Source organism: Passer montanus, unplaced genomic scaffold, assembly GCF_014805655.1.
Source record: "Passer montanus isolate IOZ18808 unplaced genomic scaffold, ASM1480565v1 scaffold94, whole genome shotgun sequence".
In the NCBI taxonomy this organism is placed as follows: domain Eukaryota; kingdom Metazoa; phylum Chordata; class Aves; order Passeriformes; family Passeridae; genus Passer; species Passer montanus.
Genome location: NW_024374812.1, coordinates 2,303,993 through 2,325,486, shown reverse-complemented (window position 1 = coordinate 2,325,486; position 21,494 = coordinate 2,303,993). Strand labels below are relative to the sequence as shown.

The 21,494-nt window shown below is 41.2% G+C and overlaps 1 protein-coding gene across 1 annotated transcript in view; it reads left to right on the top strand.

Moving 5' to 3' along the window:
• The window catches only part of RCAN2 (regulator of calcineurin 2), an 82,326-nt gene continuing 60,832 nt past the window's right edge, over nt 1–21,494 (top strand). Inside the window, exons 1-2 of the mRNA XM_039695999.1 lie at nt 1–99; nt 8,092–8,318. Coding sequence (XP_039551933.1) covers nt 8,094–8,318 — 225 coding nt within the window. The 5' untranslated portion in view covers nt 1–99; nt 8,092–8,093. The remainder of the gene's footprint in view (nt 100–8,091; nt 8,319–21,494) is intronic.

Genomic DNA, 21,494 nt, shown 5'->3' with positions numbered 1-21,494 from the left:
CCTCCACCTTGGCGGGCGCGGCGCGGGGCGCTCTGAGGGAGCGCTGGGCGCGGAGTGAGGCGGACTCCGGGCGGGCAGGGAAGGGCGAGCGAGCCGCAGGTAAGGGCACGGCCGCCTCCCCAGGGGCTCCTTCCCCGCCGGGGCCGCAGCGCTGTCCGGCAGACCTGGGTTATGCAACCGCCCCGCGGTCCTGCCCCGGCGCCGCGCTGCCCTCGGGGCTCCTTCCCCGCGCGGCTCTCGGGGCGCGGGGGATGCGCGGCGAGCCCGCGGCCGCCCCTCGGGAGGGACTGGGGCTGGGGCCCGTGTCTGCCCCGGTGGGGTGCGGAGGAGCTTGTGAGGAGGGATGGGGAGGTGGGAAGGGGTTTGCGGCCGTGCTGGGAGCAGGTCGGGGTCGCAGCGATGCGGACCCGGACTGGGCAGCTCCGGGCAGGGCTGCGCCGGGAGCCTGAGAAAGAGAGGCTTTCCTCGGGGTGCTTTAAACTTGGCTGCTGTAGCCGAGGGGGAATGGCTTGGAAGTGAAGGAAGGCTGGTTTAGATTCGATATTAGGAATAAGTTCTTCACTGTGAGGCACTGGCAGAGGTTGCCCAGAGAAGATGTGAATGCCCCATCCCTGGAAGTGCCCAAGGCCAGCTTGGATGGGGCTTGGAGCAGCCTGGGACAGTGGAAGGTGTTCCTGCCCGTGGCAGGGGTTGGAACGAGGTGGTTTTTAATATCCCTTCCAACCCAAACCATTCTGTGATTCCGTGATCCCAAGCCAATATCATTTGATGCTTATGTAATAGATAGCTCTCCAAACTTGCTGGTTTGTTTTTTTTTTTCCCCCTCACCTATCCTGTATTCTTTTGGACCTCTTTAAAATATTGTGCTCCTTTATTTCTTGAGTTTGAAGTTTAATGAAGGTTCCTAAAAACAAATGTATAATAAGTTTATACAGCTGAAAGAAATCATATAAATGAGAATTGTAGTTTAATCAGAGGTTGTATTTTATACCAGCTTCTGTCTTTGGCTTTCAAGTTTTGCCCTTGGAAATGGTTTGATCTTTTAGCTAGTTAGAGTGGCTGCCCTGATGAAAACTCCTATTCTATGAAAATGCATATTAGTGTAAAGAAACTGCTGTATTTATCTTGCAGTGAAGCTAAATGCTGTGGTTGTCCATCATCCTTGTACAGAGGAAAGTCTGAATACTGTGAGAATATAAAGCACTACAGAAAAATGCTAACACATCTCAGTAAACAGGGACAGAAGGAGATTTTCTGTAGATGATCGTCTCTGTTAACTAGTCTTTGGTGCCTGTCACAGCAGGATCTGTCCTGTCCTCCTTAAACTTCTGAGAAGTTGTCAGGTGTGTGATTCAGTTTGTCTGTCCCCTTTCAAGTATTGTCGTTTGTGTCCAGATTCAGTAGCTTGGTTTGTCATTGCATTGCAGTAATTAATGAAATAATTTATAAATTACTTGATTGTGCTAGCAGAGGATCCTTTTAGAGGAGGCAACTTTGAAATGTTATTCCAATTCATCGTTGTGTCCTGAGTGCCTTCTAGGAGTTAAACCCTGTGAGTCCCTGCTGCAGGTGGCTCTGGGTGAGTTTGGGGCGCAGTTCTGAGTCCCAGGAGCTGCTTGAGCAGGGAGTGCTCCACTGACCCCGTGTGAGGTGACAGCTCTGGCTGAAGGCTGCTGACGTTCTAATGCTGCCTGCCCCTTATGAAACGGGCTTGCTTTAAATAGATTAGCACAGAGGCCAAGTGAAGGTGATCAGGAGGCTTGTTCTGGTTTCTTTGTGTTTGGGGAGGGATTTTGTTTTTTTTTTCTTTGAATACCTTAATGTTGCCATGGTTACTGTAGTGCCCAGCTGATTGAAGCTCAGCTTCTTGACTTTAAGAACAGCACAGGGAATCTTCACACCTGGCATTGGCTGCTCCAAAGTATCACCTTCCTGCTGTGCAGTGGCACTGGAATTTTGGCTCGGTTGGGTTCACCAGTGCCTCCTGGATCGTTTTCTCCCGTGCTGGAGATGCAGATGCTCAGCAAGGCAGTGCCAGAGTCCCTTTGTGGTCTCAGGATCCATCCCTGGCGTGGGAGGCACAGCTGAACCTTCAGTGTGATGTGCATGTCTTGGACTGCTTGAGCTGACCAGTCCTGCTTTACAGGAATAAAACTGAATAGTCCCTTTGGATGTTAAAAGCTTCCAAAAATAGTTCCCAAGTCTCAGCTAAATTTAATGCGGCTAGAATGTCAATGGAAAGGATTAGAACATTTGGGATTTGCACCAGTTAGAGGATTTTAATTTTTTTTTTCTAAATGCTTTCTCATATCTGCCACTTTTGTAAGAGGAAAAGTGGAGATTGGCACTATTTTTGTGTGGTGCTAACCAAACTGGAGCTCAGATGTGAGTGGACTTCCCTGTACTGGTGACTTTGATTCCTGTAAGGGAGTTTGCCCAGGTGGGAGATCAGGGTGAAGCTGTGGCAGGGGGTCACTACAGTCCTTGTTGCTTTTGAGGCTGCAAAGGTTCATTAATCCTGTCATGTGAGGTCCAGTTCTGCTCTTTCTAATTAAGTAAAAAGCCTCTGTTTAAGTCCATAGGAGCTTTCCACAGTGAAGAATTAGCACCATTAAAAATAATGCTCATCTCCAGCGTTCATTGTGCAGAGTGGAATGAAATTCCAGTAAGTTACTCTGTGACCTTCCCTGACACATTTGTGCTTTCTGACAGAGCCTTCCGTGTGGGGCCAGTTGGATTCAGCAGGAGATGCAACCCTAGGCTGACACCACTGAAATTGGTGGCTCTGCTGCTGTAAAGTCAGTGAATATTTTAAGTTAAAAATTATTCTTGCAGTAAAATCTTATTCACTAGGTTTGATTTCCCCCCTCCTGGCTTTTTCCTGTCTTTGAATTATGGTACAAATTGCTTTTTGGGGGCTTTTTTTTCAGTTGGAGCCAAGATGGAATCCCTACACTTCTCCTAGACCCTTCTACAAAAGCAACTGCAACTTTTCTTGCTTTGTTTTTTTCTCCAAATTTTCTTAATTCCTGCAGATTACGGTTTCCAGGTTTGCACTCAGGACTCAATAATACTTCTAGTTTATAGTGATTATATTTAAAGCTTCTATTTGTAACGTTTTGTTTGCTTTATTCTATTTTTAGTCATGTTGTTTGTCATGGCAAGCAGTGTTTAATAAAAAAAAGTTAAGTTTCCTAGTGATTTCAAGAGATATGTGCCTGTTTCTTGATGTCCCTCAGGGATTCTTTTTAAAAACTCCAAAGACAGGGAAATGTTCACCAAGGAAATGCCTTATTAGTTTCCATAAAAACAGTGGATAAATCAATCAATGCTCAGTGATACAGAAGCATTGGTCCATTCAGACATTTCATGTCCTCAAATTGTCTTCATTCAATGCAATTTCTGCTGAAGGTTTTGGCTCTGCAGGGATCAGACTTCATGAGAAGATGTACATCTTTACCCTTTCACTTTTATACTAAATAAGTGTCATTTTTCAAAGAGAAACTTCAGTGAGCTACTGCTGTTTTCCAGTGAATGTATTTTTCTGCTGGCCTCTGTTAATTTTAATTAGAGGTGTACTGTGTCTAAAAATAGTGAGGTAACAGAATGAACACAGAGCTCCCACTTGGAATCTCTACAGGGATTTTGGTCACAGCGTCTCCAGTGCTGAACACTGACACGACCTGATCTGTGCCAGGAAAGGGTGTTTGCCTTGTGATTGGAGCCATCCCAAATTAGAAACCTTTGCACACCTGGACCACGGGAGGAGAAATTTAAAGTAACCCACGTGAGAGTGAAGTGATGTGTAGGGTCTGGGAGGGCAGTGGCTGCTGTGGTTCTCCAAGGGTTAAAAGTGCAGCACTCTTGAGGTTCTCATTCTGTGGGATGTGTTAAAGTTGAGGGTCCAAACCTTACACCAAATTCAGAAATAACACAGCATAATAAGCACATTCAGTTGTGCTTTAAGTAAAGGGAATAAATGGATGTGGCAAGTGCTCAGCTTTAGCTGGGGGTTACATGAAGTTGTTTGCCTCAGGTTTGAATCTGCCTCAGTGTCTCAGACTTTTCAGGGGAGCAATCCTGACAGAGTTTGCTGTCACGATCCCAGGTAAGATTTTGGATATTTTAGCATCAGTATTGGTTCTAGACAGTGCCTATATTAGTCTATATATTTTTTTAATGGCATTGTCACTTTTTTTAAGATTCTGTATGGTAACTTCTGGTATCTCAAGTATTTGTAAAATCTGATTTGGGAGGGGAGAAGCAAATGCATAACTCTATGTAAACTCATTGCATTTTAAAAGGAAGGTAAATACAGTTTACTATTGTGTAGGGTTTTTTTGGTTGTTGTTTTTTTCTGTTTTTCTTGTTGTTTTTTTTTTTCTTTTAATATAAAAAAGGATCCTGAGGGGATGAAGTTAACTTATTCATTGCATTTTAAAAGGAAGGTAAATACAATTTACTATTGTGTAGGGTTTTTTTGGTTGTTGGTTTTTTCTGTTATTCTTGTTGTTGTTTTTTTTTTTTTTTCCTTTTAATATAAAAAAGGATCCTGAGGGGATGAAGTTAACTTATTTTGTCAGAAGCTGTGGAAAGGAGCTTTAACATAAATGGGAATGTTGTGATCCAGTGATTGTATTGTCGTAACATAAAAGATTACTTTTAATTGGGCTGATTTTATATGGAAATCCAGTTCATGGATGAATACATGACTTGGAGTTAATTGTTTTAAGGGATTTGAAATGTAAATTCTTTTATTCTAAATTAGTTGAATAATTGGAAAAAGGATTTTTTTTTTGTCAGAGGACTGCCTGAAGTGGCTAAGTAATTTCAAAGAAGGCAAAAAACACTACCAACAACATGATACCTGAGCTTCAAGGTTTGACAGACATAATAAAGGATATGAAGTTATGATTTTCTACATATATATATGTGTGTGTGTGTGTGTAAATGTTTTTATGTGTAACATTATTCATAATATGGAAAAATGTATGATTTCCATCTTATGCCTGTGGATAACTTCTGATGGAAGTCTGCTAACAAATGTTGATTCAAGTATGTTTGTCCCCTCTGATTATTGTTGAGCTCAGGCTCACAGGCAGTTTATTTCTCTTGGGGACATGTAAGTATTTTCTTAGTGAGTTTCTGTTTTAACTGTGGTGCTGTGCTTTCTATGGTGCAGTGCATGGCAAAGGAGAATCTGTGAAGCAACAGTTATTCCATACAGGTGTTCTTAACCATCCCATCATAAATTGGGCAGAGGATTTAGGAATCAGGTATAAGTTAACTTAATAGTGGAGAGAGCACTATTCAAAACTCTGGGTATATCTTAAAAGATGCCTGTGCAGGCACAGACACCTACCTGCAAGTCTGGGAGAAGAGCTGGCCAAAAGCCTGTGAGACAGTGACTTTCTTAAAAAGACTTGGCCAATACCCAAGTCCCACTGGGCAAAAATGTCTCAATAATTGGCTGGAAAAAGAATCAAGCTTTTCCTATCCAGGAGCTCTAGCAGAGCAAGACTACTGCCACATGATGTAAATATTTATTAATTTCTCATCCTGGCTGCTGCAGCATATGTTCATTTTGTTATTGGTTAAAAACCTGAGCTTCATGGTTATAACTTAAAATCCTGTTCTGTTTTGTTGTTTGTCATAGTAGTTTTGCTGAATTCCTAACTTAAAAGCTTTCCTATGTAGTACTTTATTATAATATGGCTATCCCAGGAGAGAAAAATAAATAACTGTTTGATGAGAAAGTCTATATAGTTTTCTGGCTTCTGTCAATAGATTGAGATTCTTTGCTTCTCTGCACAGTTAGCTTTGTTGTGCCTTGGGAAAGGAGGTGTGAAACTTGTTTGCTTTAACATTATAATCCAGATTGCTACAACTTCAGCATGTCCAGTGTAACTCTCAGATGGTCAGTGTCTTCCCTGGCTGCAAATTGTTTGCCTGTTGTGAATGAAATTCTTCCCACAGCCTGGCACCAGTCTGCTCTGCCATGTAAATTGTGTTTTGTAACACACTGGGCTTGAGGTTCATTTCCATAAACCTAATGACACAGGCTAGACATGATGACAAACATGCTTAGAGATGATTGTTTTTGGAGGACATGATTTATTAAAGCTTTTTGCTAGAGAAAATACTGCATTCTGATGTGAAGTTTCTGGCTGCTGTGAGGATTTCTTTCCAGTATTTCCCCAGATGTGTTTACCATGAAATGTGCAGTAACACAAAGCTTAAGTGAGGTGGTTCAAATACCAGAGGCAACGTTGCTGTGGGGGTGAGCTCTCCTACACTAACGTGTACTGCTGAGCTTGTAGCCATCTCTTCTGCCATTTGTTCAGGCTTCCTCTTTCCAATCAGAATTTAATTTCTAAACTGAAATTAGTTGGAGGTAGTTGTGCTAGTATTGGGCTGAGCTGCTGAAAGCAAAGTGTGTGTTTGATAGCCTGAAAACCCATCCTCAGGTTAGCACAGTACTTTTGAGCAGGGCTGCAGCTTGTGTACTTGAGAACTTCTGTCATTAGCCCTGAGACTCCAGCAATAACAATTACTGATATTTCCATAACCTTATGTTATGGAATGATGTGCTCTGTCATCATCCAAATCTCATTTCAGAGCAGAGGTTATATGAAAGGCACAGCCATGGCAAATTAGCTCCATAACTTAGCTTTACTGAGATTAAGTGTGATAAACCCATATGGTTTAATTTTGGACAGCAGTTCTATATAGTGTGTTTGAGCTAATATTTACAGCTATTTATAGAGAATAGCAAGTATGCAAGAGAGCAAGGGCAGAGCAGAACAGATGAGCACACTGAGTTTATGTAACTCTCTAAATGCTTGTGCTAGGAGGAAAAGGAGCTAATGATTGCATATTGTTATTGAAAGAAACAAATAAAAGGGAATAGATTATTATCCAGTAAACTTCTAGTTAACTTACTGGGGCTTTGTAGATGCAATATGTTGATGTCTACTAAGCACTGCTAAATACCAGATTTAATACTAATTAACACACTGATCATTAATTGAACCTTGACTTACTCCCCTTGGCTGGCATGAAGCTTTCTCTCATAACAACAGTGGTGATACCATTTAATGTATGGGCTCACTTTGTGTGCCTTAAAATTACCTTTCTATACTAATGCATTTGGGATAAAGGCTCCAAAATCAGCAGGACTTTCCTAAAAGTGCTGAAAGTCATCTTGAGTTCACTCTTCCCTTAACTTTATTTGCTTCCTAGTGTGATTAAGATACAAAGAAATTGCTAATGGGCTTTGAAAACCAGCCTAAGTTCTGTACTTAAACTGTAGAAAAAATTGGCTGTGTTCTTTAAAGCAGAGATGTATCTTGGTTGTACTGGTATTTTGATGATGCTGTGTTCATGCTCCTTTCCATAAGGGTCTTTTCTTCTTATCCTGAGCATTATGTTTCCTGACCTGCCTGCAGACTCAAAAGCACCAGCAGCCTTCCCAGTAACAGGGAAGGGCTTGAGAACAGAATTTCTCATCCTTTTAAGAAGAGGCAAATTTTAAACAGACAGTGTGTCTATAGCATCTGTGTAATAACACAGGAGGAACCTGACCCAGAAAACCAGTGGTGGAATCCTTCCCTTATTTAAATCTTCTGCCTGTTTGAAAGCTGAGGTGCTCTGTGATTCACAGCTTTGGATAAGATGCAAAAAGAGCTCAGGTTCACATTCTGATTTCTTCTCACGTAGCTTTAGAGTACAGTCAATAATGCATTTAGAACCAGGTTCTAAACATGGTTCTCTTAAACCCAAATACAGCACAGTGTTTTCTCACAGGGCAAGGGGCCCTTAAGTAATGTCTCTTCTGCTTGTGTTCAGAAGCTTGTGCTGGTATGTTTAGGCCTTTTCTGTGCTAATAAATGAAGTTAAAGCCCTGTTTGAACCTTGGTGAGACAGGTCTCAGTGCCCTGTGTCAGAGGCCAGTTGTTGCCTTGAAATAGTGTGAAATTTACTTTGTACAAATGGAGCCACCAGACTTAAGAATCTCTGGGTTACCTTGTGGATGTGGAATGTTCAAATACATTGTGTAACTGTGTGATGTTCTCTTCTCTGTGCTGCCAGGGATGAGGGGAGATTCTTACCTCTTTGGAATGCGGGGCCTTGGCCAGTACGGCTGCACCCCGGAGGACGGAGGGCAGTTCCTGCTCTACTCTATCAATGGAGACCACGGCCTGAAGAGATGTTTTGCAGAGGAAGATTTTCATGAAATAATTGATTTCAACGATCTCCCAAATTCTCTCTTCGCCTGTAATGTTCACCAGTCCGTGTTTGAGGATGAGGACAGTAAGGTACAGTGTCTGTTTCCAAATTTTCCCTGTAAGAGAAACCTATGCTTTATATCTGTTTATTGCTGTCAGTGAAACAGTTTGATCAGTTTCATGCAAAGAAACTTGATCACAAATATGACTTCTTTCTAAGGTAACAGCAGCATTCTGCTTTGACGTTTATTTCAAGAGCTTAAAAGCCTTTTTGTCAGCTGAGGTCAACAAAAAAATAAAATGTTTTTCTTTTGTTGAGATTTGCAGAATACTGAAATGGAGGTTTGTGTCTTCATGGCGACCTTGGCTGCAGGGATGGTGGGAACAGCAAAGTCAAACATGTGATTGCTGCTGCTGCTTGCTGATCACAGAGATGGGAGGCTGCCTTTCTGTATTTTCTCACAGAATTGGAGAATCCTTAGCTTGGCAAAGACCTTTAAGATTGTGTTCAACCATTAGCCCAGCCACTGCCAAGTCACACGGAACTGTGTCCCCAAGTACCACATGTACACATCTTTTAAACCTCTCCAGGGCTGGTGACTCAAGCCCTTCTCTGGGCAGCCTGTTCCAATGCTTGACAGCCCTTTTGGTGGGTAATTTTTTCCTAATATCCAAGCTAAACCTCCCCTGGCATGCCTTGAGACCTTTTCCTTATGTCTTACTGATTGCTAATTTGGATAAGAGACCACCACTTGCCTCATTCCAACCTCCTTTCATGTACTTGCAGAGAAGAGAGAGAAGGTCTGGAGTGTTTTAAGTTAGCTGTACTACTGTGTTCTTCCTGTCATTCACTTCAGATTTGCTAGATAAAAACACATGAGAATCTTCATGAAAATATTTTGAACTCTGCAATTAATCTAAAACAATGTTGAGAACAACATGGTCTTAAGATAATAACAAAAAATCAACTCTTGTAGGAAGCATTCAGTTCCTGTTTCTTCGTCTAGTATTATTTCTGACTGAGACTTCAAGAATATAAATCTGATAGCTTGGAGCTTTATTGTCTGATGAAATTAGTCTGAGCTAATTGTTATAGGCACATCTCAAGCTGCTTGAGTGTCCTGTTCAGAATTGCAATTCAGAAACAAGATGGCAGTGCTACAGTGGGTTTTGCTTGAAACTGTTTGAGGTACCCAGATAAAACTACAAAATCACTGGGACTAGAGCTGGCCAGAATGGACAAAGACTTTTAATGGGGGGATTTCCAGATAAAAGAGGAATAAAACAAGATTTCCAAGGATACAGGCTCCCTGTTAAAGTGATGTCTGGTGAGGCTGTACAAATGGAATTATTTGGGTTTACTTTTTTAGGCATTTTTGTCTTCTGTAATAACGTCATGTGTATGTTTGAGTAATATAGATTAGTGCTGCAATATGAGCTTTAAAATATATTTAAAATTTATATATTACAAATTCTAGACTCTAAATTGCAATTTAGAAAAACAGTTCCCTATTCTACTGAGCAGACCTTTTGCTAATAAGCGTCTTGCATTTACATTCTGCCATTTTCCAGAATTTTCTCACCATCTGGTAATGAACTTGACTGAAGTTAAAGGGGTCTGAAAGTCCAGTTTAAAAGGGAGGAAACAGAAGCCCACCTGGAAGTAAAGAATCTCTCTCTTTACCCTGCAGAGATTCTATCCCCACTTGCTCCTGAGCTTTCCCTTTTGAGAGCTGCATTCTGGTATTTAGCTGATGGCTTAGCTAGAAAATGGAATGGGTGATTATGTAAGTATTTGGGATAGCAATCCCCAAAGACTTGCAGGACTTAAGGATGTGTCTTAAGAATAGCAGCTGGGTTGTGGAGGTGGATGCTCTGTGCCACATGCAAGTCTGTGGGTTGAAGCTCTGTTTGCAGGTAAGTGGTTACTCCTCTAAGTCTCTATTTAACAAGATGGGATTACCTTCAGATTTCTCATTAAATCCAAGAACCTGGGGAGTTGATGATGGTTTTTATTATTCCTGTAGAACATGTTCTTATGTTCCCAGTTGATTAATATCCATAATCCTTTCTATTAATAACTGTTGCTGCAAGATAAGAGCACACATGAATTCTAAATAAAAATAAGTGTCAAGTTGCTAAACTAAATTTTAAAATCTCACATGGTCACTATTCATAAATGGTGCTAACAATCATCTCTTCAATTATATCTTGATCCAAAGTATATGTAATGGTACACTAAGCTTCTAAAAAGTATGTATTGCAGTAATGGTTATATCTAAAATTGTTTACTTGTGGTGTTCATTCTGCAGAAAGTAAAGCTATTTGACTTTTACTCTTGACCTGCACTTTTAGGAGTAAAATGAAGGTGTGATTGGAATTTATAAGTTAGCAGTAAAGGAAGTCAGAGAAGGCCCTCATTGTAATGGCTTGATTTGGTGTGGAATGTTCTGAGTGGCTTTAGCACGGAACAGCATTAAAGTAAAGCAGTTACTCTATCAGTGCATTATCTGAGGTGTCCAAGGGGCTGAAATGTCAAATTCAAACTTCTAGCACACTAATACCTAAGCAATATACTCACTAAAGACAGGTTTTAATTTGAAGGCATTTAACTCCTTTGTATCACATACAGGGTTAATTCCAGGTTGTGCTGGAATGTGGACTTGCAGCAGCTACTGGCAGCACGTACACCTGTGCTGGGGATAAGCTGATTTGGTTTGTTCTGAGTCCTGTGTCAGAAATACCCTTTCACCAGTGCTGTGTGTCTACAATCCCTCTTAGAAGGGATTCAGTCTCCTGTCAAAAGCAATGATGGCACCTGCAGGGAGCCTGAGTTTGGATGTTCATTCTCTGAAGGTGAGGAATTCTGGCAGCTGAAGGCCGTGTCCTTTGCAGGGAAAGACACAGGCTTGGGTTTTCTCCTGGCTGCCATCCTGAGGTCTCACTATCCTGAGCCTGAAGAGTTGTGGACTCTGGGATCTGAAGATGAATTTGCCATCAGGCTTCCAGGAAGCTGCTTGGAACTGACTGCCCTGAAACACTGAAGAAAAGGGGAATATAGATTAATGCTACCTACAACTGATCTTACTTCAGTAACAGAGCATCTGGTCAAAAAATATTTCCCTACCTTCCACGTGTGTTCCTGGAAAGAAATGTGTGCTTGGATCAGGAGAATGCCCCAGATAACTGGGTGGATACTATGGGCATTTAAGGATTTGTGCAGGATGTTCTAGCAGCTTCAGAAGGATAGCAGCTTGCTACAGCTGAGGGGAGATGGCTTTGCTTGTCTCCACTCCCATCATGGACAGCCTTCCTCCTATGGAAAATAAAATCGTACCATCTTTACAGTGTGCTCAAAATACAGAGCTTTTTAGTTCCTAAAATCCAGCAAAGGTGTGGAGAAGATTATCCAACAGGATAATCTGTTGCTAAGCTGGGATCACATTCAGTTTGCCCCTGTCACTGTCCTGTGTTCTGATCATTTATTTTGGCATGAAGCTGTTAATGGTAGGGCCAGATTAGTTTGATGTGTTGGAGAGTACAGCACTGACTTGTTTGGGTCATGGAAGTCTTACTGTAAAGAAGCAAAAAATAAAATTATGCCTTTAACCCTGGGTTTTATCACATTGATGGGACTATTTATGTGTGAGCAAGATAGGGCCAAATTGAGACTTATTTTTGGCTGGTAGTGTGACTGAATGGGAGGTGCTGCTCCTTTTAGCTTTCCTGATAAAGCAACTGTGTTGGTGAGCCAAAGGCCATGGCTGATAACTCCTGAGGGTGGGCATTAGAGTGTTTCAGCAATTAATTTCTACCCATAGCCCTTAAACTCTGGCTGGTAGCTCTTTTGTTGTGCTTTTGTTATGCATGTATCACTGTTTTGTAAAACCAACCTTTCTGTTCCGTGACTGGAACTTCCTTCAGGCTGGGCTGGTAAACACACTGTCAAAGTGAAGCATCTTTGTCTCTTAGGATGGTTTCTTCAGATGCTGTAGTGCCTCAGGAGACGCTTACACAAAGCTAATCATATTCATTATTAGAGTATGTTTTTATGAGGGAAAGATGTGTTTCCTCAAGCATTTTAGAAGTTGCATGCTCCTTTATTTACCATTCTTTTGGCTCAAATTGGAAGGTGCACCGATTAAACTTGATGGTTTTATTTCAGATAAAGAATGATTCATCAGTTTCTGAGCATTTTATTTATGGTGAAGCTACCTAGGCAGTGAGAGCCAAAGCCCACCAAGTGCTTTTTCTTGCCAATGTAATCTAAGCCAATAGGAGATACTATTGTTATTTCTGCATGAGAAAACACTGCTCAAATGTTTCCAGTTCTGCAATTTCCAGCATGAGGAGGATGTAGACATACTGGAGGGAGGTCACAGAGATGAAGGGATGGGAGCCTGTGTGCTCTGAAGAAAGGCCAAGGGAGCTGTGCCTGTTGAGCTGGAGAAGGCTCAGGTGGATCTGAGCAGTGTGTGTGAACCACTGAAGACAGGGTGCACACTACCAGACTCTTCAGTGGTGCCAAGTTCCAGGAGCAGGGGCCATGGGCATCAGGCCAAGGGAGCTGTGCCTGTTGAGCTGCAGAAGGCTCAGGTGGATCTGAGCAGTGTGTGTGAACCCCCAAAGACAGGGTGCAAACAGGGCTGATCCAGACTCTTCAGTGGTGCCAGGTGCCAGGACCAGGGGCCATGGGCATCAACTGAAACACGGGAGGTTCCCTCTGAACATAGGAAACGATTTTTACTGTGGCAGTGATAGCACAGGGTGCCCAGGGAGGGGGTGCAGTCTCTCTCTCTCCATGGAGATCCTCTAAAGCTGTCTGGACGTGGTCCTGGGTAGCTGAGCTCGAGCTGGCCCTGCTTGAGCCACGAGTGGGTTGGAAAAGATGATCTCCAGAGGTGCTTTCCAACCTCCTCCAATCTGTGATTCTGTGAACATCTCTTGAAGTGTGTATTAATTCTTCTGATGCAGAGGGCCTGTGTGGGAATGCAAGACTGGGGAATGAAGGTGATTAAAAATGCATTCTCTCAACTGTGAGCTTAGTGGAGGTGGGGTGGGGCAGGAAGGAGAAGAGTCAAACTAACAAGCCAATGGAAAAGATAATCCTATTTTAATAGAAAGACTTTACTATGAAAACAATTACTATTTTCATGAGGGATTCTTTCACATTACAACTTTATTTACATATATTGGATGATTGCTTGCTCTTACTGCAGAAGCCTCTGTTAGACTTCCTCTGACTTTTTTTTTTTAAGATGTATTATTGAACTTGGATCCTGAAAAATATTTGAAGTTCCCTCAGGTGGGTGCTGAAATATTTGTCCAAGGGTGATGCTTTAAGAGCTCTTTGTAGCCTTACTTGTGAAGTCTTTTTCTCCTTTGTACTTACAAAAACAAGGCCCATTTTCATACACCTATTTTTATTTTTAAGGTTCAGTGAAATACACTGGACTGCTCACTGGTGTGCTGTGTTGTCTTTAACTTTTATATGTTAATTCTGGAAGTGAAACTTTCTGCTGATGCTTTGACTGAAGCAGATAATTGAAATGTGTCTGTTCAGTGCTCCTTTTAAACAAAGTGGAGCCAGTGTGTCTGCTGCCATGTGTGAAATGTTACTTCAGTTCCCTTTTTCTACAGGCTAATTCATGATGATGCTCTGGGAGGCTCTAAGCAGATTTGTGTCTGCAGGGGAAGGAAAATCTGTTCCTTTTGACTTGAGTTTTAAGCATCTCGATTGTGAAGTCAGAATCTCTTTGTTCATATTACGTCACTGAAGCCTCTAGGTGTTGAGTCATCATTATATTTAGAGGGTGGCACACTTCTTTTTAGTCTAATATTAGTATTCAAGCCTGGACCCAGTGGAAGGTCACCCTAGCTAAGATGAAGTCAGGCTCCAAGGCTGGAAAGGAATGCAGGCTTCTCTTTGCCTTCCTGGTACACTTGCTGTTGCTTTGTTTTACTTTCAGTTTTTCTACCTTTTAAGGTTGGTGGTGGTTGATATGATAACATTATCAGAAGCTGCTGCTTGAAGCAGAGTGTGCCTCATGCTGTGGAATCTACCTACTTTTCTTTGTCCTGCTTTATAAATGGGATGAGTGTTACTCCCTGTCATTCTGTGAAAATTGAAGTGTTTCTTTACTATGCTCTGTCTGTGCATCTAATAAAATGAAAATCCAGAGAGCTTGCAAAGAGTGGCTGCAGGAGCAGTGTCCTTCATGAATCACAGCTGCCCCCTGGGAATCCTATTTTGCACTTTTCCCTGGGTGCTTGTTTGCAGACAGCCAAGCACTGCTTTTTTTGCATGCACTTTCGGAAGCAATAAAATAAAGCTTTAGGAGGCTGTTCTTGCTTTAAGAAATATGCACTCAGAAGTTAATTTTCTATTGCATTTTTTCTGTACTAATTTAAAATACTTTTCCTATGAACCATGACTGAGCAATACAGTGTTTTGTCTGAAAACACCTGTGATCTTCCATGCTCTGCATCTGACATTCCATCTCGCTACTGGAGTGGTAAGCCTGATTTTTTTCAGCCTCATTATGCACGTTCTCTCTACAACTGAACGAAGCTGTTGATATTTAGCCTTAAAATGGCCTTAAGCCAAAGGGAGGGTAGGTTGACACTAGATATTAAGAAGAAATTCTTGTCTGTGAGAGTGATGAGACCCTGGCACAGGTTACCAAGAATGTGAAGGCCCCATCCCTGGAAGTGTTCAAGGCCAGCTTGGTTGGAGCTTGGAACAGCCTCTAGTGGAAGGTGTCCCTGCCCATGGCAGGAACTGGAACTAGATCATCTTTTTAGATCCCTTCCAACACAAACTATTCTACAATTCTCTATTTGGCATTCATAAAACTCCCTTTTACCCCATGGTGTAGCTGCTGGACCTCGTTATCCAGCTCTGTGTTGGCACATGGAATGGGATGTGGTGTCACAGCTCCTTCCTGTAGCTGTTGTTCCTGTGCTTTGCTCACAGGTCAGGTGTGAGTTCTGTTGAGGGGCTCTGATATGAAAAGCAGTAACTTCATGAAGTTGGATGTATTGTAGCATGTGAACTCTCTAAACGTGACTGGCAGTAAGATCCACAAAGCATCTCAGTGTCTGGAACTCCTTAGGTCTCAAGCCACAGTAACCATAAGGGGCTGAAGTTTTTCTGGAGAAGGGGAAGTAGGGAAGTTCACCTTCACTGACATTTGGGATCTGTTGAGTATTCAGAGTAGTTCAGAGGCAGAAAATGAGTTAATTTTGATTTGTGTGTTTTGCATATTCAGAATGTCAATGCATATTTATAAGGAGATGATTTAAGGCTGCTCTTGTAGCTCTTAACAAGACAACTTGCATTTATGTATGTATATAGGGTCTGATGGTAATTTCCTCTGAGGTGATCTGCAGAATTTCCAAAGGAGCTGTAAGGAGTTGTCAGTGTAGTTTAGGCATTCCTTCCGTCTTCTCTTGGGTTGTTCTGGAGATTGTGCTGTTAGCACGCAGGAATTGCCCAGCTCTGAATATTCCTCAATTGCATCAATATTCTGCTCTGAAAATGTGGTTTGGTGGTTTTGTGGTGCTGCTGGTATTGTTTTCTTTTTTAAACAAAAAAACTCCTCAACCAACCAAAAATTTAGTAACGAGTATTTGTGGTCCTGAAAGGCCACTGTCTGTCATGTGGATGCTGTCTAATAATTGTTACAGTACTTGAGGTTATTTTCCCATCCATGCACAGTGTTCTTGGTAGCACAAATGCCCCTGTTTCAATGGGAGAACGTGCCTGGCAAAAGACCAACTGGGTTAAAGGTAGGCCTGTATTCCTTGCAGCTGAAATCTGAAGTTGTGCTTCAAAGCATTTAACTATACTAGTTGTTTGTAAATTACAAAAATAACCTGATTAATGTTCTTTCCAGAACACACAAGACAGCAGTTACTGTCTGCTTTTTAAATTTGGAAACGTACTTTTTTCCTTAAGAGCAACTATGGAAAAATTCTTCTAGTGTTGGCTTTCTGTGGCTGTGTTCTACTCTGCAGTCTGGAGGGAATGTGTTATCTCAAACCAGGATGGGTGGGAAATCTTTCCTGGGAAAGGACCATTCAGGGTATTTCCTTTTTTTTTTTTAGGAATATAATTTTCTTACCAGTTCTACTAAAATACAGACTTTTGAATAATGAAACATTTTAACAAAGGTGTTAGTAAATCCATGCCAAGGTTTATGAGGGCCTTCTGTTATGACATGAGTAAACAGGCTCTGGGAGCCACAGGGAATTGCAAGGTCTTGTCTGCAAGTCAGTAAAAAATCATCCTCTTAATTTCTCCTTTCTCCAGCACAGTGGCCACTGTAGGATTAACTGTGGGTGGGTCTGATTTAGATATCCCTAAACACTAAACACTGTACAAATTTAGGTTAAGATTCCACTTGGCAGTTGTCTGTCTCCTGTAATAGGTTGAACTAAATTCCTGGACTCAAATGCCTTTTGATCTTTGAGGAAGTTGGATCTGGCCTGGAACACTGAGGCTGGTGTGGCTTTCCTCTGAACTCCACCAGGGTTAGCTGGAATGGGGGTTCAGCCAGGGACTTCTGCTGACTGAGTTTTGGTATTGGTAGAGTTTTCCTTCTGATTATCTTTCTTGAAAATACTGCAGTTTGCATGGGTACAGAATTTTGAGCCTTTCTTCTCCAGGATAATGGCAGGATATATTTTTTTCTGGGATGATAAGATTTATTGTAACTGGTGATACTTGCTATTCTTGAGCAGTGTTACTCCAGTTTGGGTTTTTTTCCCCTTTTTTTTTTTTTTTTTTCTTGTCTGGCACTCTAAGTCATGGCATGTTTTTATAAAGCAATAAAAGCCAAGATGGTAAGATAGCAGGTCACACTTGGAATAAAGCACAGCCATGAACTCTGCAGGAGCTTCCTTGGGCCTCGTTGAAACTAACTCAGGCACATTGCATATTAAAGGAAGAAGTCAACCCTTCTGGTATCTGCTGACACGAGCAAGAGCTACAGCTCCCAAAGGGAAAAGCTGATTTATGTAATTTATAGAAGAGTCTTTGGTTTGTTCCACTAAGTAGTTCTTATCAGCCAATATCTGCTAATAATCAAACACAGTTTTGCCCTTCTTCCTCCAGCAAACTGTCACTCTGAAGTCAACAAAAATCCTGTTTTTGTAGCTGATAGTAATCAAAAAGTGCAGTAAAGCCATTCTAATGTGGTTAGGGCAACAGCTGTTCTTTATTTTAATAGCATCAGAGGTCCTAATCCAACCACAAGTTCTGATATCAGTTTTCTGGCCCAAGGAAAAGGCTGCTAAATGAAGGTCAGCCTTCATGAGCAGTGCACAAAGACACTGCATTTACAGAAGCAACCTTATAGCTTAATCACATGCAAAACAGTAAATTTATAACTGTAATTTCCACTTATTTAAGGGGATTTCTCAAACATTTCATACAGAATACATGTTAACACTGTGCAAGAGTTAAATGCGATTAATAAACTAATGGTTAGAAGAGGTGGATAAAAAATACTGTTTGGAGAGGAATATTGTCTTTGAAAATGAGGGATATGGGGAGGTAGTGTGAGAAAATACAGGGTGGAGAAGGGAGAAATAGCAGCTATAAGATTGTGGCATTAATTAAGAATCTGCAACAGATTTGAGCGCAAAGGTAAGAGATCAAGGTGATACAAATTATCAATTACTTCTGGGCATTTGGAAACATGTTTTCTTCTGTGCCAGATGAATTCCTGATTCTTTTCCAGCTGATGGAAATTTTATCATTTGCTGCAGCAGTGCAAAGATTTCTCCATGGTTTTGTTCTCAGGTCCAATTCCAGGGCAACAAGATCTGCTGATACCATTCCACCAGTGAGGATTTTGCTTGAGTGCTCAGTTTCCTGTGTAGTGTGTGTGAATGTACTTTTAAAAATCGTCTTGGTTTAATGTGATTACTTTTAGGTTGTTTTCTTCTAATTCGATTGCATTTTCTGGACACTCTACCCTGCTTAAGTTACATAACTTTTGTACTGGGCTTTGAAACTTAATCCAGAAGCAGAGGCATTGCAGATATGGTAGAGGTAATGTGTTTGTCTCAGAGGGATAAGAGAAGCCTTGCATGTGATAGGGACTAATGATCTGGAAGTTAAGATGACAGTAAAATGGGAAAAAATGTACAATATCTCTGGCAAGAGAGTAATGAAAGCAACTCTTGCAGTGCAGCAGGGTGGACTCAAGTCTGTGTGTTGGCTTTATCTGGCCTTGTGGTGAGTTTAAAAAGCATTGTAAGACTGCAGCATGCAGAATATAGAAATGTTCCATTTCATTTTAGTGGAACCAGCACTGGGGAGAAATCTGATGGTTTCATCCCTGTGTTTCCAGTGTGTGGCTGCCTGACAAGGGAAGAACAAACTGGGAACTTCAGAAGATGCTGAGGAAATGAGCTAGCAGCCCTGAATGGGGGGGAGATGTCCCCTGTGTTAAATCCTGAATATCAGACTGACATGTACCATGGGCTGACTTACAAAAGCCATGATAAAGTCAAGAAACCCATGTCTCTTCCATTTTTATTCTTCATTACTCTTTTGGATGCTGATTTATTTTTTTTCTATTTCTTCTTGTGAGCTTTTGGTGGTTTTTTTTTGTTTTTTTTTTATTCTTCATTACTCTTTTGGATGCTGATTTATTTTTTTCTATTTCTTCTTGTGTGCTTTTGGTGGTGCTTTTTTTTTTGTTGTTTTTTTTTTTTTTTTCCCCTAAGCATCCTAAGCAGCTGCATTTTGTGGTATCCCTGAATGAAAGCAAAGTCAGTTTGCTCAGGCTGAAATACCAGCAGTCTTGAAGAGAAGGGAATGGGTATTTCACGTGGCTGAGGTTGTGTTGCATTGAGCCACAGGGCCATCTGAATCAGCCTTCTGCCAGTTTAGGGACTGGAGTTATTTTTATATGGTTTTGTTTGAGTTCCTGGGACAGGGCCATGTACAGACTGAGAGCACTGACATAGCTCAGAGGCTGCCTCCTATGTGATATGAAACATTTTCAATGTACGTCAACAAGTTGGCACTGCTTGCTTTCACTTTTTTGTCTTTGCAAAGCTTCTGTGTGGATTCTCCCAGGAATGTTTCCTTAACAAGCAGAGATCCAGTTTGGGATATGTAATATTAGATGCTTAAATGAGTGACTTCTGGACCCATTCAGTTCTTATATACCGGTGATCCTGTTCCTCTGAATAAATGTGCAGGGCTGCTTCAAGCTGTCTGACTTGAGGGATTTGGTCACAGACACTTCCAAATTCCTTTAAAGTCTGCTGCTGCCAACAGGAACTGTGGAAATATATCACAGAATCCTTCCTTTCTGTGTCCTTCTGGAAATTACTTTATCTTTTACATCTTTAACTACAAATCTTCCTTTCAGGTATTTCTTTACCTGGTGTCCCTTCTACCTGCTGTGTGCTCTGTGATGCAGCTGCTCCTGTGATTTGCTCTTGTTTCCCTCGCAGTTAAGAGGGAGAAGCTCACAGCGTAAATGGTATAGAAGTGTTTCTTAGGAATAATCTGTCTTCCTGTTTTTATATTCCAATTTCAAATTTTTTAAATGAAAAAGCTTATACCTTTTAATAAGTATTTCCCAAAGAAATTGTTTTATTGTCTTAATCCATCACTCTTACAGCTCTGAATGAAAGGTTTTCTGACTCCCTGCTGCTTTTTGACCTATGTATAGCAGATGCAGTTTGTCCTGTGCATGTATTTAGATTTTGAGAATTTTTTTGGTGGAGCTGTCATGTAGTGAAGCACAGTTCTGATTATCTATTCAGAACCCTGCTGCATCCCAGCCTTTCTGTTGATCTAAAATGTATGATGTGATTGATGCCGTGTGGCGACAACACAAGCAACTGCTTAAAATAGCTGGTCCAAGCTACGTGTCTGTATTCCATGTGTTTACTTCAGGCCTGAGAATTAAATCCTTATCTGATATTTGTCAGTCTTGAAACAGAAAGAGATGGATGTACACCTTATCAGTAGCTTGAGTGAAGATGAGATTTTTCCATGTCTTCCATTCCCAGCACAACCCTGTATTTTTCCAGCCTGTTCTTTCTCTAACAGGAGGAAGAAGAAAAAAAAGTGTTGCAGAGATCTGCATTTGGTATGAAATTAGTTTTGTGTAAAAACCAACTACTTTCTAGTGGTATAACTGAAGGGCAGAAGGGGTTATGTAGCTTGAATGAGAACAATAACAGGCACTGGATTTTCAGAAAATTCTTGATAAGATGAAAATCATGTAAAGACAGTGACGTTTTTAGAATTTTATGTGGTTTATGTACTGCAAATATGCAGTATAGAGTTTCTGAGTAGTCCAGTCCCCTTCAAATATTTAGTACCTGTCTTGCTTTTTCTTCCATATTAGCAGTTAATGCTCTCCCTACCTTATTTTGTTATTGAGGACCTTCAGCTACCCTTTTTCCACATTCTTGTAGCATAAGGACTGCTGTTAACCACAGACCTAAAAAACATGAGTTGTGGCAGTATTGTGATACTGATTTTTAAGAGAATTTTACGTTCTTTTTAATGCCTTCTCGCTTTTGACCTAAGTTGCCACCTGTATGTTGATTTTTTTTTTAAAATTTTTTTATGTTGTATTTTTAGGTTTATGTTTGGCAAGGTGAAAGGGAGTATTTGCAACTGGCATTCTTGCACAGAAACTGATGTAAACTGGAGTAAAAACACTGATACTGTGGAGTTTGAGATTAAAATTATGAAAGTGAAAAGCACTGTTCCACTTCTTTCTGATGTCCCCTTGCATCTGAGTATCATGCAGCAAGTCACCTTGGTAGTGAAGGTGAACTTGATTTATGCACACTTAGACCATTTACACGGTGTAAGGGAAGATCCTGGTACAGAAAGTAATCCCAGGTTTTTGTGAATAACCCAGCCCGTGTGTGAGCTAAGGGCATCAGGGTGTGTGTGCTCTGGTTCGTGGGTGCCATCTGCTGACTCGTCCCTGCACCACAGTGCGTGCTGTTGGAAGAGGGCAAGATAATATATGCTAAGGAATGTAGTTTTAAATACCCCACCACTGGAATATTAAATACAAAATGCACTTTTTAATCCTTGCTGCTTTTGTGGAGTTAGAACAGCAGTGCTCACCCTAAATGTGTTTCAGGTTCATTTCAGCCCTGCAAATTAGTTTTACAGAGGAATTGTTATTACTGTCAGATTTCTTTTGCAGTGTTTTTTCCCTGTGGTGGACCTAGATCTTAATTGTCTCATTGCATTGTGGCTCAGCACCT